Genomic DNA, 16,159 nt, shown 5'->3' with positions numbered 1-16,159 from the left:
ATTATTTCAAAAAAATATTGATTTGTGAAACCCCATATTCAATTTTTTTGGTCCAAAATAGTCTTCTGACAATTTCTTTCATTTGCTTTGCTCGAGTTAAAGGATTTTGAACTGATAAATGTGGAATTGCATCTTTAGCATGGTTTGTGGCACAAGAAAATGAGCTAAGAGTCAAAATTAGTACTCCTTAGTGGTGGACTAAGGTGACACTTAAAACGTTCAAAAAATGGCTAATGTTGTAGGCTACAAAAAATGACCAATTTTTTTCTAACGTCAACAAATCTTGAAAAGTTATTAAAATTGTTGTTTAGAGGAATGTTGAAGTTTTTTTAAAAAAAAAAATTGATCGTGCCCTATACTCAAATTTGTTTTTTTTAATCCTAACTAATCTTTGAACGGTTTCTTTTATTTGTTTATCCTATAACATAACTAGTCTTCCAACAGCTTTTTTTTTTCTTTTAATTTTAGGTTCGGGTAACTTAACTAGTCTTCCAACAGTTTCTTTTATTTGTTTAAGTCCCACAACTCTTTAGAAGCAAATATATGTGGAGTGATAACTTTGACATGGTTTAGGGCACAAGCAAATGTGCCAAAGGTCGATTTATTTTATACTTAACGTTCATATACCTTTTGGGACCTTTTTTTACAATTGTATCTTAAAACAATTAGTATGGTAATTGTACTAACATCCTCGGTTGATCCATTAGGTTATCATAAGGCTTTTTTTTACACTTAACCTTTTATAGTTTTGTACTAAATTCCAGCTCCAAGTTTATAACTTGTATACAATGGACATTTTTTTCCACAGAATAAACACTTAATCCCCTACAGTTTAACAAATATTGAAGTTAAAAATGAATACAACAGATCAAACGGGGAAACTTGAACAGATACGAACGAAGACCCAAATGCTGCTGCTTAGAATGCAGGAGAAAACAAGCTGAAACTATAATCGACCATAGGAACTTAGAGAATGAATCAGGGTGATTGCGTAGAGAATTCCTACTGGATCAAAAGTTCCACTGTCCGTTTTGTCTAGCCCGATCTGGAAAATTCATCCCTCATTCCACAAGCTTTGGAGCACATTCCAATATCTCACACAAGAAGGGTTTACATGGATAGCACGAAGAACCCATCTCAGAGGAGACTGACATAATTCAACCCTCAATTGATCAGAATCAACTTTTGACTGTTTTGCAAGCAGATGCATTTGAAACAAGATCTCCGCAGACCTCGTATCTGTAAGAAACATGGAACAATTCATACATTTATCAAAGTCCACTATGCAACAATTCATACTTGGAAAGTATTCTCTTTCAATGGCCAATCCCACCGAAACCCAATAATCTATAGTCAATACTGGCCAATACGATATAATTTCTTCTACACAGAAATACATTATATTTAAATCGCTTATTGTAGAAGACTGATAAAATAAGGAGAAATACAGTCGTATAGATAAACCTGGTGGCCACGAGAACCATTCCAAACGAAGGCCTGACTCCCAATTTTCCTTCAAACCAAGACTCCCTTCTGCTTGTGCCAGCATGATCGAGACAATTGGTATTGGAACAGAAATCACTTGAGCTTTAAGGAGACTGTTCACAGCCAGCCTCAAAAAATGAGGACTGCAAAGCTTCTTCGCAAGTTCCATGCAGGTTACACCTGTGTTCATTAGGGATTTAAAGAAATAAATAAGCATAGCACAAATGGAAACCTGAAGAACTGAGATTCAAAAGACTGAAAGGCTAATGAATCCATAACAATAAGATGGCAACTCATGTAGAATGAAAACAAATAATTTCTGAAAGAAAACTCTAAGACGGGAAATGTAGAACATAGCAACACAATCGCCACAAAGAACATAGCCACAAATGCTTCCACTTGCACAGAAAGATACCATGACAGAGGAAGAGACAGCCATCATGTCCAGAAAAACAAGCTTGTGCAAAATACTTCTCTGCAGCCATAAAATCCTGACTCCTAAAAGATATCAAACCATCGACAAACATGGGTATTACCATGTGTTGCAGATTCTTGCTCTCTGCCGACCATTTTTTCAAACTAAGTTCTAAGATGTTGGATTCATCGTGAAGCTCGTATCGAGATGCAATGAATTTAAGACATACACATCCAAGATAGTTATCTGTCTTCAAATTCAAACATTTCATGAACTCTTTACGGAGGTTGTTAGAATCATTTTCTGCAGCATAGGCTCGGCACAGTAACAAGTGCGCATAAAAAAGATAAATTTCAGGAAGTGACATAGAGGAAGCAGCTTTGGCATAGTTGATGCATTTAATTTGGTCACCACCTTGCAAACTGATCTCAGAGGCACAAAGTAGAAGCTGAAACTTCTTATATTGATGAGACACATCTTTCGTAAAATATGCCTCATCAAAAAAGGCAACCAAGATTAGTCGCCCAATAGTCACACACAGATGACAGGGAAATCTTTCTTCACGTGCCTTTTGCAGAATGTTTAGTATAAGAAGATATCGAGCATCATAATTCCATGGCTCTTGACGTAAGCATCTGTAAACGAGGAAAAATTAAAATACTCATTTTCCTGATTTGGTTACGCTAACAATACAAGAATATGGGCATTTAATATCCATAAAATCAGCTAATACTAAAATTGTTATCACATGATCTGTGCCCCCTTTATTTTTTTTTAAGAACATTCCATCACAAACAGGTGTGGAGTTTCAACCTACAACCCTGTAGAGGCACAGAGATGGCCTTAACCTTGATAATCCACGTGCCTATTAGAGATGCAATAAGGGCTTGATTCTCTTGTGATCATTACCATAAATATAATTTCAGTTTGGCTGTTTGACTCACATGACTAGTCACCCAGGGAAAAAAACCAGCAAAGATATTTGCAACAGTTATAACAAAGTTGACAATAAAAAGCCACCTATTCTTGATTGCATCCTTGGAATATTTCATTCCATGAATTGATCATTTTTCACAATCGTTGGTGCTTCAACCTATTTACCTTAGTTGAAACATGGTTATGGCGTATAAACTATAAGATCAATTAAGAAAAACTATTGGCTGAAAACTGTTAAAAGTCAAGCAACTTTACTTTTGAAGTTGCCGGATGGTCCCAATCCCGTTCCGGCACTGATATGAACATGTTGGGAACGAAAACCTCGGATGACTCGTGCCAATTGTATAGCAGGCCACAGCTCCAGCACCATGAATTTCATACGCAGATTTCAGACCTTTGTTCTGTTGGTCCAAACCATACAACATGTTGCAGCACCTAGTAGCTGTGTGATTGTCATCCCTTTCTTCGTTGGACAACAAAAGATAACCAAGCAAGTTCCTGTTTGAAACATGCTGTTTAGAGAAGAATCCAGAGTGGAATGGACTAAAGATAATCAAGACAACTGTATAGTGATATAATGATAAGCAAATACAGTGGGGGCATTAAATAAATATGACTCTAAAGAGAGGAATCTTCTAGAACAAAGCTAACTATGGGCACTAATAACAGAAGTCAAGTTCCTCCCTTTGATCTTTTGTTTAATATGTAGAAGATTGATTTTGTCATACTCCGTTGAACAAGTTTATTTAATTCCTTGTTTGCTTCATAATTTTTTTCATTTTGGAGGGGTAGAATGATGTAAGAAGAATAGGGGTTATATGGGTAATTAGTTAATATTCTAGGTTAGTTCCCTTTTTACCCCCACTTATAATAGAATTCTACAAATAGGAGTTCTCCCCTCTTGTATGAAGTACATTATTGATTCTAATAAAAGATCCACAATCTTGATTCTTGGGGAATTACTCTAATTATTCCTGGGATACATCAGTGTCTCTAAAATTTCCACACTCGACAGTACCAAAATCCCCTCTAAGGTGCCCAACTCTCCTTATTAATAACAAAAACCTACTAGCAATTACCATTACGCCCTTGCTACCATCCTCTTGATAATTTCCCACTATATTTCTTACTAGTACTCTCACATTCGTTTCTTTGTATTTTTATTTTGTAGTTCATTAGTTTCATTAATGAAAAATGAAGACAAGGACAACTGTGAGCAATGATCTTCATTATAAAATAGATCTACCTGATCGAACTACTGCTGGGGTATGCATGAAGTGCTTTTCGAAGATGCATCACTCCATTGAGGAATCCAAGGCAGTTATTTGTTCGATATTTGATCTGTTCAGCCAAAAAGGATTGTATCTAAGTAACTGTGTTAACACATTGCACAATAGCAGAAAATTCAAGAGACTCAGGTTCCGACAGGAAGAATTGAAGCCAACCAGCTTAGAAAGAGCAATCAAACTGTGCATTCTAGTAATTTCTTCATGAGATTGGAGGCAGGAACGGCTGCTTAAGACAATGGCCTCAAGCCGATCACCCTGATCAAGGGCATGAACAGCAGCCACTACAAAACTCAATTTTGAACTCTGGAAAAAATTGGTCGGCATCTTCGTAATACTGTTAATTGCAGAGTCCAATCCAGATATTGAACACAACAATCTGCATATGAAATCAATAGATGCAGCAGTACGTGTGCTTTCCATGGTAGAGATGCCAGAAGCAAGTGTTCTCACAGCACTAAGGGCCTGGTCGTTCTTTCCTAGTTTCCATAGAGAGAAAGCATAAACCTGCAAACCTTCAATGTCGAGCATGCCTGGAATCACCCAAAACTTAAAATCTCAGACACTAATTTGTTGACATCTCACTTTTATAACAATAAACATAAAAGAGTTAGCTTTAATAAGTATGTAAAAATCACAACCTTCTGTACTCAAATTTTCACATTCCTGCAAAGCTTCAAAGAAATTTCCTACCTGCACAAAAGAAATAGCAGTTCAGAGAGAATTTTTCCGTCTATTAGTTAATGTTAGGAACTTCTCCATCTCCAAGAATAGAGTAATACATAGAGAAAACGAGGATGATTCAAAGTTTCATGGGGCACACAGATGTAAAGATGCAAAAAAAATTTAGTAAACTTCACCATGCAGAGTGATCTCGCTAAGTTGATCGATATATCTCTGACATGAGACCTTGGAACTCTATCTGAAAAGTGGCTAATTGTGAGGTGTGCCAAACGATAAGCAGCAACAGCAGATTGATAATCTAATTGTGCCTCAAAAGCTAATCCATTTAGATTATAGGATTCGGGGTAACAAGGTGCCAGTTGAACAGCTTGACGTATAGCTCCAAACACCTGAACATAAAAGAAAATCCGTAGAACATTCTGAACAAAAGAAAAAGTTATCAAGTAGAATTCCATCATAACTTGACAACATTCAGACCTGTGGAGATGAAAGATGGCCTGCCTGCAGAGAAAGCTTGGCAAGACCAATTTGGAATTCCGCCACCTACAAGAATATTGTTTTTACCTTTTAGAACTTTTTTTTTTTTTTTTTTTGTAGATAAACGGAAGAGCCAACAGCTGCACAACAGTCAAAACAATACAAGAAAAAAACACAACAAAAAATGTTAGAAAGAATAGTCTTTTCTTCTTTCTTTTTCTTTTAGACGGAAATGAATAAAAAAGAAAAATCCTGGGATGTATCCAAGCATTTAAAATTAAATAATTAATAACAAAACAGAATACTTGATCTCATTTATCTTAAAATAGCATCAATTTGAGCAAACCTTTTCTACGGCATTGATTTCAGTGCTACTATATCAATAATCTTAAAGACAGAAAAATTACGGGTAGTATTTGTGCAGCTCTCAAACAGCTCTCAAATGCTTCATCTGATGTGGACTCCCTGTCAAGTAAAAATCTCTTAGGTAAAGGGGTGATACGCTACTCACTAAATGCATCCAGTCCAACGTTCTTAACCCCCCCTTCCAAAGGAAAAAAAAAGGAAAATATACACAACTATTTCCTTCATGACAGAAAACACCTCAAAAAGAACATTTATATCTCACCTAACGTTCAAATCAGCTGACATGCCCGCCCAGGGTAATGCTAGAGAAGGATCTATACTTCTGGCATAATCAAAAGCCTGTCTCGCCAATTGCTTCTCGCACCTATTCCAGTATAGCTGTAAAGAAACGAGTAAGAAATGTAGAAAACATCCAAGTTTAGAACATCAAGATATTAGTAATCATTACTCATGAATGAAGTACATGTACCAAAAACACAGTTTCTAACCACATCCAATTCTCTCAAAGTATTCAACAAACATCTTGATTCAACAACAAAGATTAATACCAAAATTTCCACTTGTTACAAATACATATTTGAAAAATGGTGTGCCCAACTGACTTCGCTGGCAGATTAGATGTCCCAACCATCAGAAACACCTATGAACTAGCTACTTAAAGAAAGGAGATCTTATTATCGCAACTATTTTATTTTAAAATATTTCTTATGATCTTTTCTTTTTCCTTCTTTCTTTCCTGTTTGGGATGGGAAACAAAACAACTCAATTTAAAAATAAATGAATTTATAATCTACACTATGTATGAAAGGAGCTATAAGGGATAAAATTTACTCTCCTCATATTGACCTTTTTTAATAAATAATAATTAAAATGCTAAATAAATTATCTGAATTTCACACATTCTATTCGTTTTCCCTTTCATTTATTACTCTCTCCTTCCAATACCCTCTCTCTATTTTTCTCTCAAAATACCTCTCACCCCACCCTTCCAAAACTCCACTTTCCACTCTACTATTATTTCCGGTTCTCTCTCACCCATTCATTCACATTCCTCTCTAAACATTCCATATCCTCTCTCTCTCTCGTTAACTCTTAACTTTCTCTCTCAACCCTTCAAATTCCTCTCACCCTCAAATCCTTTGGGATAAATATATGATTATCACCTTTCATCCAAGCAAACAAAAAGTCACAAAGAAGCTAAAAGGTGAAAAAGAAAAGGCATATCCTTCTCTTCTTCTAATTTATTATTTTGTTGCACCTATTTATTTAATAGATATGCTTGAAAACATTCAGTTTGTGCTTGACTTGGAATTGAGGTGGGCATGGTATTATTGTGGAGGTGAGCTCATCTTTTTGGAAGGATGCCTTTTTTGTGGTTTTTTTGCCTATTTTGCAGAGAGTTTGGCCTAAGAGAAACAATAGGATTTCTAGAAAGGTGAAAAAAACGGGTGATGAAAATTGGGAGCTCGGAAGACTTAATGTCTCCATGTATGTTGCAGTAACTAGGTCTTTTTGTTATTATGATCTTGGTCTGATTTTATAGAATCGGAATCTCTTTTGGTAGTTTTTGGGTCTCCTTTTTTGTGGGTCATGTTTTTTATACCCTTGAAAGGGGCCTCCTTATTAATGTTAATAAGTGAGACTAAACCTCTTGTTGATAACATGAAAGGTCTTGTCTTGCCCAAAGTGCCATGCTAACCCTTGAGTGTGCTTCCTTTATTAGGGCTTCCCTCAAGGAAGTATGAGGGATGCATAATTGATCTCCCTTGAAGAGAAATATGGCTTTGACCATGCAAAACCAAAACTTGAGAATTATTTTACATAGTAAGTCTTTTTATTTTCATTAGGATTTGTGGTCCAAGCTCATTTTTGTTTTGCTAGTCGCTTCTCCAAAAGCCTCGCTCTCTTTCAGTGTCTTCTCACAAGAAGACATCTTTCATCTCAATTTAAAATTTAAGGAAAAAAGAATCCTAATATAAAAATGGCATTCTAAAAGCAGCATTAAGTAAAATACCTTCCCAAGATAAGCCCATGCTCCAGCTAAAGATCCATCTAACTGCAATGCCCTTATAAAAGCATGTTGCTTCAACGCAGCATGGTTAGAGATGCATCCCATTGCCACCCAGAATTCATGATTGTCACCCTCGAGCATCAAGGCCCCTAGTGTCATCTTTTCAGATATCTGCCTGGCACGAAGGATGAGAATCAAGAAAATAAGCATCCAAAAAATATGATGGCATCAAAAGAATAGAGACTAAATAGATGTAATACCAGGAATTGAATCCAGGTCCAGAATTATCATTGAAAGATGAAATATTATCTAAAGTAATAGCAATATCTGTGTAAATGTTAGCTTCCCACGGAGCCAAGTGCAGAGCTTGCTGATAGGAACTTTTGGCAGAAAATAAAGCCAACATGCGAGTCTGCTTCCAGGAAAGGATAGAAGTTCTAAAGGATTCTGAGCATTGTCCCCAGTTGTCCTCCATCCATGGATAACATTTTGCATACGTGTGCTAAACAGGACAAAATAATTCACATCACACTTTTCCATGTTAGTATACAAATAGAACGCAGCATTGTAGGCAGATACTAGCATAGCATTGGAACAATGTTTGAAAAAGCTTCTATGGTTTACAGTTTACATCGTGAGCACTAGAGAAGGATCAAACTTGAGCACGAGGTGCAAAAAGATATAATTTCTGTGAGCCACACACGAGAAAATGTAGATGGTTCTTTTAAGTAAAATAATTCATGAACAAAATCATAAATTAAAGATTTTCTAAAAAATTATTAAGAGAAAAGAATTTTGAATAATATATTTTAATTCGTAACAAACAGAAAATAATAAACAAAAAGAACTTTTTTTAGAAAAGCACCCTGAAGGGGAGCATGCGGGCCTAATTCAGGGCTGGTGGGTCTTTCTTTAGAAGTGAGAGTATAAACGTGGTTTTCAAAACCCAAGTCATACATCTATGAGAATGAACCGAGTATGACTCAATAATGTTTCATTGGATAATTCTAATGATTTGCTAATCTATAAAAATATTTAGAAAAATGTTCACAATACTAAAAGTAAAAGACAGGATGAGTTGCAGTAGTCCAGTCCATTAGTGCTTTTAGAATAGAACACCAAAACTCAACATTTAAATTATGTTTTATTTAAGTGACAATTAAAAATACTTTATTTTCATTTTGTATTTTTATAAAACTGTTATGACCAGTGACAGCTAATAATATACTTTCCGGATTTTATTTTTGATGTTTTATTTTTAGAATTTTATGAGGCCTACACCTCATACTGCCTCATAAGTTCGGCCTTCATCGAGAATAAGAACTCCCAAGTTTACTTTGACCTTCAAAAGCATTATATGGAATCGGGAACTATAGCCCTTAAAAAAGGTACACTTTCCCATTACAAAACATAAACAAACTCACTTGGCCATAGTCTAAACACTCTAAGTTAGCTATGCATACCTGAATATCTCCAAGCAACTTCCAGATACATGATGAGTTTCCAGCTAAATGAGTACTTCCTCTTGCAACTTTAGATGCTTCCTAGAATCAATAAAATAAATCTAGTAACAAAAGAAAGCATGTTAAAAGGAGATTATCCCTTAAATACTAGATAACAAACCTCTAATAGAAAGGATGCCCATTTAAATGCCCCCCTATTAATGTATTCCTTCGCCCAACCAAGAAGCCCTGAAGAGAGCCCAAATTGTGCAGTAATACTTTTAGGTGATATCTCTAGAGCTTGCTGAAAGTGTTCAACTCCCTTTTCAAATTTGTTATGCATCACGACCAAATAAAATGAGTAACTTGAGAAACATATAAGAGGTTACAAAAACATATAAATTTCTGATTAAATCAAGAAACTCAATTTCAAGGAAACCCAGGCATACTAAATCCATGCAGAGCCAACTCACCAGGCACCATATACTTTCCAAAAAATTCAAAGTCATATGTTGGGTTTTGAAAGGCAATAAAGCATCTTGTCATTTATGTAAATGTTCAAACCAACAATCAATAACTCCAACCATCCTGCCCCAATTCTAGATCTTTTCGTAAAAGAAAAAGTGAAATGAATTCTAGGCAGGTTCATCAGGGAGAGCTAGCCAACCATGCTCCATATGTTGGGTTTTGAAAGGCAAGAAAGTATGTTGTCATTTACGTAAATGTTCAAACCAACAATCAATAACTTCAACCATCCTGCCCCAATTCTAGATCTTTTCGTAAAAGAAAAATTGAAATGAATTCTAAGGCAGGTTCATCAGGGAAAGCTAGCCAACCATTCTCCAGGAAACAACCATAAGACCATACAGGAAGAGAAAGCCAAGCATTGTCCAGTCCAGGCGACAACCATAGTACCATACACAGGCAAACAAAAGGTACCGTAGAAATGATTGGAAGATAGCAACCTGTAAATAAAAGTATAGCGAACAAGTCTTACTTTTTTGAACAAACCAAGCATCAAGAAGATGTTTCCACTCTCAATCCAAGCGAGAATTCTATCTCCTTCAATTTCAATAGCCCGTGCATAAGACTGTTAGAAGGACAAACAATGTAGGCTTTAATGATATCTGTCTTATTCCCTAAAAAAAGAGAGAATTAACTCTGTTCATGAAAATTAGAAGTTCTATTTGCAAAATAAACCACCTTAATTGCAGCAGTAAACCTGCCAAGTCGCTGATATGCAAGACCCAGGGCCTAAAACAGTTAGGTTGTTCAATATTAGCTGGACTTAATAAATACAGTGGAAGTAAATGTTCACAAAAATTAAGCTTACTTCCCACAAATCAGCACAATGAGGATATCCTCGAATGGCATGCTGAAGACTTGAGACAGCTTCAGTCCATTTATTTTGATAAACCTGCCAGTTGGCCAGTAGAACAATAGAGCTAGGAGAAAACTGATTGCAAAGTGAAGGTTTATTTTACTTTCAGTCTTCCAAATGTAAATTTTTCAAATGATCTTCATGATACAGACACCATCAACATCATCAGCAATTAGAGCAGGTGGGGAGGGGAGAAGGGTGAGGGAAACATGCTTATATGGTGTGTATTACAAACATCACATGATTCATTGATCATAAAATTGCACACACAATGGGTATGCATTGTTGAAAATAAATCAAAGATTTCTTCTATCAAAAAAAGAAACAAAAAATCGAATATTACAAGGTAAGGTCAATCCTAACTTAACATCTAAAGTGGGTCAATAATTCACCATTGAAGGCATAAGGTGGATCAGTAATTGATCATCATTTTACATTCGTTACAAATTTTCTGGTCAAAAATTTGAAAATCATTAATGGAATCTCAAAATGGCGGTGATGAATGATGATCGACACTACCGAGATGACCGAAAAAATAGAATGATAACAGAAAGACAGCAGCGAAAAGTTGAGAACCTGCAAATATCCCAACCTCCGGAAAGCCCAGAAGGCCTTGGGTGACTTAGAGGAAGCCTCTTTGCATACGGCAACCTCTATACTCTCCTTTCCTTCGTGATGCAACAGATCGCACAATGCTTCCTGATTACAGTTATCAATGAGTACGTAATTAAAACTGATACAGATGAAGCAATAAACCATGTAAAGTAGAAGGAAAGACGCACTCCAGAGTGGAAATCGTCGACGTCGAGACTGACAGCTCTTTGGTAGCACTTGAGAGCCCTTTGGATATCGACAGAAGATGTGGCGTAATAATCCCCTAGATACTTGAAAGCGGCAGCATTCCCAGGGTCTAATTTCGCTGATTTCAGAAAATGATCGGCAGCAGCCGCCTTATCGTGGCTTGCTCCATTTTCCCACATGAAAATCCCCTGCGTTTGAAGTTATACATTGAGCTATTTATTAAATGAACGGTGGGGGAAGTTGAAACCAATATGTGCAAAAATTACGAGTTTGAAATGGGATGAGGGATCATCAGGATGAGCGTCAACTGCTTCTTGCAATTGTCTTGCTGTAAGACAAGAGGACTCCGATTCTCCTCCGTGTTCTTTTTCTAGCGCAATCTCTTCCTGTTACAGAAAATGAAAAGGCCAGAAGAGTGAAGTGAATGAAATATGGTATCAACTGGTGAAGACCAAAAGAGAGAAGAAAGCGTGCCATTGCTGTGCCAATAACAGAAGTTGTTGTGCATCTGAGTACTAAACCCTAAACCCGCCAACCAAAACCTCGCTAGCCTCGTTCGGCAACCACTTCAATCCATTATCTCCGTCCTATAAACTATAAACTGAGCCGGATAACAACGTCATCAGCGCCTCCATGCTTTTTATGACACTATAATTGGTAAATTTAAATTATAAGGACTTCAAATATACTAATTATTCCACAGTAACACCGTCGTGTGTGAGTGTATATATATATTATACACACTACGTTTTCAAATAACCCAATAACCCCATCATTCAATCCAAATATAATAAACACTCAAAAAAATATGTTTAAATAATTATCATCCTTTCTTTCATAATTGAAATATAAATTATTTCCTAAAAATAATTATATTAGGTAAGATTCAAACACATCATCTATAGAGGCCACAACCCATGCTAGCAAAAATTGATTATGTGAGAATCGGGTACGTGTTTCTCCTGACCCCTTTATAAGTAATAAATGTATGGGGACCTCTTGTCTACAGGTGCATACAAGTGTCAGTTGAGCTAAATCCATGTTGTGTTGGCTTTTGAAGACAATTTGGTGGTCGTTTATTTTAAGCTAAGTTCTTTAGTGGACAGTTTTAAATTAATAATTAATTACAATATATGATTGGTGGTGGTTTGCTGTTTAATTTTATAGATGATATAGTAGTTTAAATTAAATATTAATAACACTAGTTTTAGAAAAATGTAACCAACTGTGTTAACTTATCAACCATGAACAATAGTTAACTAATTTGTCTCAAATATAGATATTAGTTAACTAATTTGTCTCAAATTGCAATGTGTTTTGTTGGTTTCCTTCCTATTCATTCATATACGGTTTTGGAATGTAAGGCAACTTCTTCGTGATTTCATTGTTCATATTTAAAGAAAATTTAGTCATCGGCTACGATCGGGTGTTCAATTTGCTTTAGAGTAACATTGTGTTTCATTGTAACTAGTCGGTCGTGTGTAGAAAGAAAGAGAATTGTTTCTTATGGAGAATGTACTTTTATCTACTTACTACTTGTACATTGTGATTCATTATAGATAAATTTCGCAAAGCTTATGGGGAGTGGAGAATAGTTCATGACTATAAATTTAGATGTATGTCGTTATATATTTATCTAAAATGTACGATGAAATATGAGTAGAGGTGTTGTTTTCTTGGACGTGAAAATAAACTATAGAGGTCAAGACTTATGTTCCAAATTCATATTTGTAGGTTGGCTAGTTGACTTATTTAGTTTTATTTTGTAAGTTGTTATTGTTTTAGTCATAGAGAAAATTTCGTAATTCTAAGTTTAGATTTTCGACAAATTAAAATTATATATGTATATATATAGTGTGTGTATATGTAGATGGCAAAATATACTAGTTTTATTGCATACGTTTGTATTATTTTATTTTTATTTGTTTTCAGATCCACATTTTAATAGAGATCACTTCACTACAACCATACTAGAAGTCGATCTAAAGTTTACATGATGTTTGTTTTGTTTTTTTTGGACGAATTTACTGTTTTTGTTATGTTAATTTTGTAATGAACCATTTTTTGTGTTTTAAGAACTTCATTTAGGTGACTTACGTGTGAAACAATTGTAACTTTTTTTTGGAACATTAAATGAATTTTGCGTATTTGCTATATTTTAAGTTGTTTTTAGGTACAAACTAAAAGGATATTGTTAATGAAAAAATAATACAAATATAAAATACATATTTCTAAACACAAACACTCTTATGCCCACACCACTATTTTAAGGGATCGACATATCATGGATATACCGACAACAATTTGTAACTATTGGCACAGTAGACCTACATCGTCGGCAATAAACGTTGTCAGCAATACACAGATATGCAAACGACATTCCTACACCAGTGACATAATATAATTGCCCATAATATACATTTTTGTAGTTGGCGAATATACCTTTAACCGACGCTAATTTCTAGAGTTGGTAAAGTTTAATTTCAGTTGTTCACTTTCGTCGATAGTTTCAATATATGTTGACGTTCTATTTTTTCACCGACAAAGGCTCTTCCGACGAACCTATGTTGATGACTACATTTCATCAACATAAGAGAATACGACACAATTTTCGAGATACCGATAAAATTAAATTTGTCAATGGCAAAAGGTCAATCTTTTGTAGTGACTCTTCAAATTGTATATATTTCTCAATGTTCACATATATAACCAATCAACACTAAGTCCACCTTAGTAACTACAATCAGGTCAAATTATCGTTTTACCCTTGTAGTTACAATTAACTTTTTTAAATACTACTAATCTCCCGCAAACAAAAAAAACTTATCCCACTATAAACTAGTCTCTATTTGGTCAAGGAAAGAGTGAGACCATATTGTTTAATACCTTAAATCAATTATTAAGAGTTCATTTACTCAGTCTCAAGATGAGAATGTGTCAATTTCATATTTGTGCAAATACGTTTTCAACTTCCTACTCAAATAAATCCTTAAAATGGTAGGCTTACTTTGTCGATGATATGACCACTATCATCTAAAAAATTACCTTCATGGATAGAAGTTTGCAACTCACTTAGAATTAAAATCGAGTCACACATGATTATCCTATCGAAACATTAATTCTTCAATCAATCAAGAGATTGACGGTGTTGTAAAAGAAAGTTAGACATTTTATATATGGTCCAATTTTATACCTCACTCGCATGTCTCCACACGAACCATTAAGATCACATCATCCCTAACGTTTTACAACTCTTGTAACAATTACAAAGTGAACCGTGTATTCGTAGTATCACTAAAATAAGACAGTCCAATGTTATCTCAATATTACAAAGGGTCTTTTTGGTTATTTTCCAACCTCGTAAGACAACCACATGCATACGATCCAAAAGAAAAAAAGCATCTGATATACTCATTTTGATAGTTATAATTATCAATGGGCTGCAAAATTATAAGGATTAGTACATTATTTGCATTTTCCGCGTAAAAAAGAAACAGAAATGATAATATTTAGTAATTGTCTGAAAGATTACACAGATGCAATTAGGAATTGGAAACGGGTTGGACCCAAACGGAACAGAAAAGAGAAGAAAGAAGAGATATTGTGTGGTGTTCTGGTAAACAAGGTGGCATGGGCAGATGCCATGGTCTTCGAAGTCCATCAACTTTGGCTGCGCCCACTTCAATCTTCAAACTCTGAATCATTCTTCTTCGCCACATTCACATTGTATTTTGAACTTTTAATGGGCTCCACTCTCCCCTACTAATCAATACTATTCTGGTTTGCATATTTAATTAGTTTAATCAAAAGAAAAGGCAAAAAGAATTCGACTGGTTATATGAAAAGAACTTCAACCGTGTTCATTCCATGTATGTTATTTGATGGATGTATATAATATAAACAGTAATATATACAAATGTAGAACCAACGTGCCTCGAACCCTGAATAGATCCGGCCCTGCGTATGTTATGTGTATATCCGAACGCACATAAAGCAGGTCCCAATGTGATCAATTGGAAGTTGGAATCATATGGACCATGAATTGAATTGAATTGAATTGTTTACCAAAACTCTCTTCGTGCAAACCGGTGGGTGAAGTAATCCCTAATCCATACGATTACAGAACGGTGCCTTCGTAGATGGTGCTCAACCTGAGTTTAAAGGAACGAACTGCCATTTTTGCCCTTCTGGATGTCAATCTCTGCAATTTTTTAACGGAGGAGGAGGTGGTGTTGTTCTTGGAGTTAGAGTTAGTGGAGAGGGCATGTTCGTGTTCGTGTTCGTTTTGTTGGTCGTTGGGGCTATCAAGATCAAAGAGGGGAGAAATACGACGACGACGACCCTTGTTATGAGGGAGATGGAGGTTGTTGGTGGAGGCATTCTGGAGGGCGAGGGTGGCTTTGACGGCTAAGGCGGCCATATCAGGGGCGGTCAATCGGTGGTGGAGGTTGGAGGAAGGAAGGATGAAATAGATCTGATTGGGGTGGAGCTGGTGGTCGAGAGGCAAAGACGGAATGAAATCATCGTAGAATAAGCGGTCGGAGTTGCATAGAAAAGAGTCGGAAGTGGAAGAAGATGAATTTTCGGTCTGAAGAACGCGGGAGACGGATATAGGAACAGGGTATTCCCGGAGATGTCCTTGTAAAGAGATAACTTTGGCGGTAGGAGGAGGAGGTGGAGGAACAGACGAAGAGACTTTGGGAATAATTAGGCAGTTTGAGAAACACCCGCCCATCAGGACCGATTGTCTCGATCGGCGTTTTCCAGGGAAATTTAATTAATTTGGGGATATGACGAGGAGGGATAATAGAAGTGGAAGGAGGAGAGGTGTCAGGGTAGTATACGTTTGGGGGAATGAGAGTGAGAGGCCTTGGG

The 16,159-nt window shown here is 35.9% G+C and overlaps 2 protein-coding genes across 2 annotated transcripts; both read right to left on the bottom strand.

The window, feature by feature from the left end:
- Nucleotides 1-677: 677 nt before the first annotated feature.
- LOC101220693 (tetratricopeptide repeat protein SKI3) lies at nt 678-11,913 on the bottom strand. Its single transcript, XM_011655993.2, has 22 exons — nt 11,759-11,913; nt 11,551-11,670; nt 11,266-11,472; nt 11,060-11,182; nt 10,436-10,519; nt 10,306-10,356; nt 10,100-10,192; nt 9,284-9,424; nt 9,124-9,204; nt 7,921-8,162; nt 7,664-7,835; nt 5,912-6,027; nt 5,691-5,748; nt 5,284-5,349; nt 4,983-5,195; nt 4,764-4,815; nt 4,282-4,655; nt 4,083-4,177; nt 3,092-3,334; nt 1,901-2,535; nt 1,465-1,665; nt 678-1,239 (listed from the first exon to the last, which is right to left on the bottom strand). The coding sequence occupies exons 1-22, from the start codon at nt 11,759-11,761 to the stop codon at nt 1,055-1,057; spliced, it is 3,555 nt and encodes a 1,184-aa protein (XP_011654295.1). The 5' UTR covers nt 11,762-11,913; the 3' UTR covers nt 678-1,054.
- Nucleotides 11,914-14,690: 2,777 nt separating this feature from the next.
- Nucleotides 14,691-16,159, bottom strand: LOC101220453. The gene has a single exon (XM_011655992.2). It carries the CDS (start codon nt 16,017-16,019, stop codon nt 15,402-15,404), a length of 618 nt encoding a protein of 205 aa, XP_011654294.1. The 5' UTR covers nt 16,020-16,159; the 3' UTR covers nt 14,691-15,401.

This window comes from Cucumis sativus, chromosome 4 (assembly GCF_000004075.3).
Source record: "Cucumis sativus cultivar 9930 chromosome 4, Cucumber_9930_V3, whole genome shotgun sequence".
Lineage (NCBI taxonomy): Eukaryota > Viridiplantae > Streptophyta > Magnoliopsida > Cucurbitales > Cucurbitaceae > Cucumis > Cucumis sativus.
Note: the sequence above shows the minus strand (reverse complement) of the source record. Positions and strands in the feature narration are given on the sequence as shown.

Bases quoted from the DNA above. Each gene is read 5' to 3' on its own strand.
- LOC101220693 (XM_011655993.2), bottom strand. The intron at 9,205-9,283 runs GTTTGTTATCTA...TATTGATTCTAG, and splicing joins GGGCATCCTTTCTATTAGAG to GAAGCATCTAAAGTTGCAAG. The intron at 5,350-5,690 runs GTAATTTTTCTG...ATATTCTTGTAG, and splicing joins GAGCTGCACAAATACTACCC to GTGGCGGAATTCCAAATTGG.
- LOC101220453 (XM_011655992.2), bottom strand. From the start codon at position 16,019: ATGGGCGGGTGTTTCTCAAACTGCCTAATTATTCCCAAAGTCTCTTCG.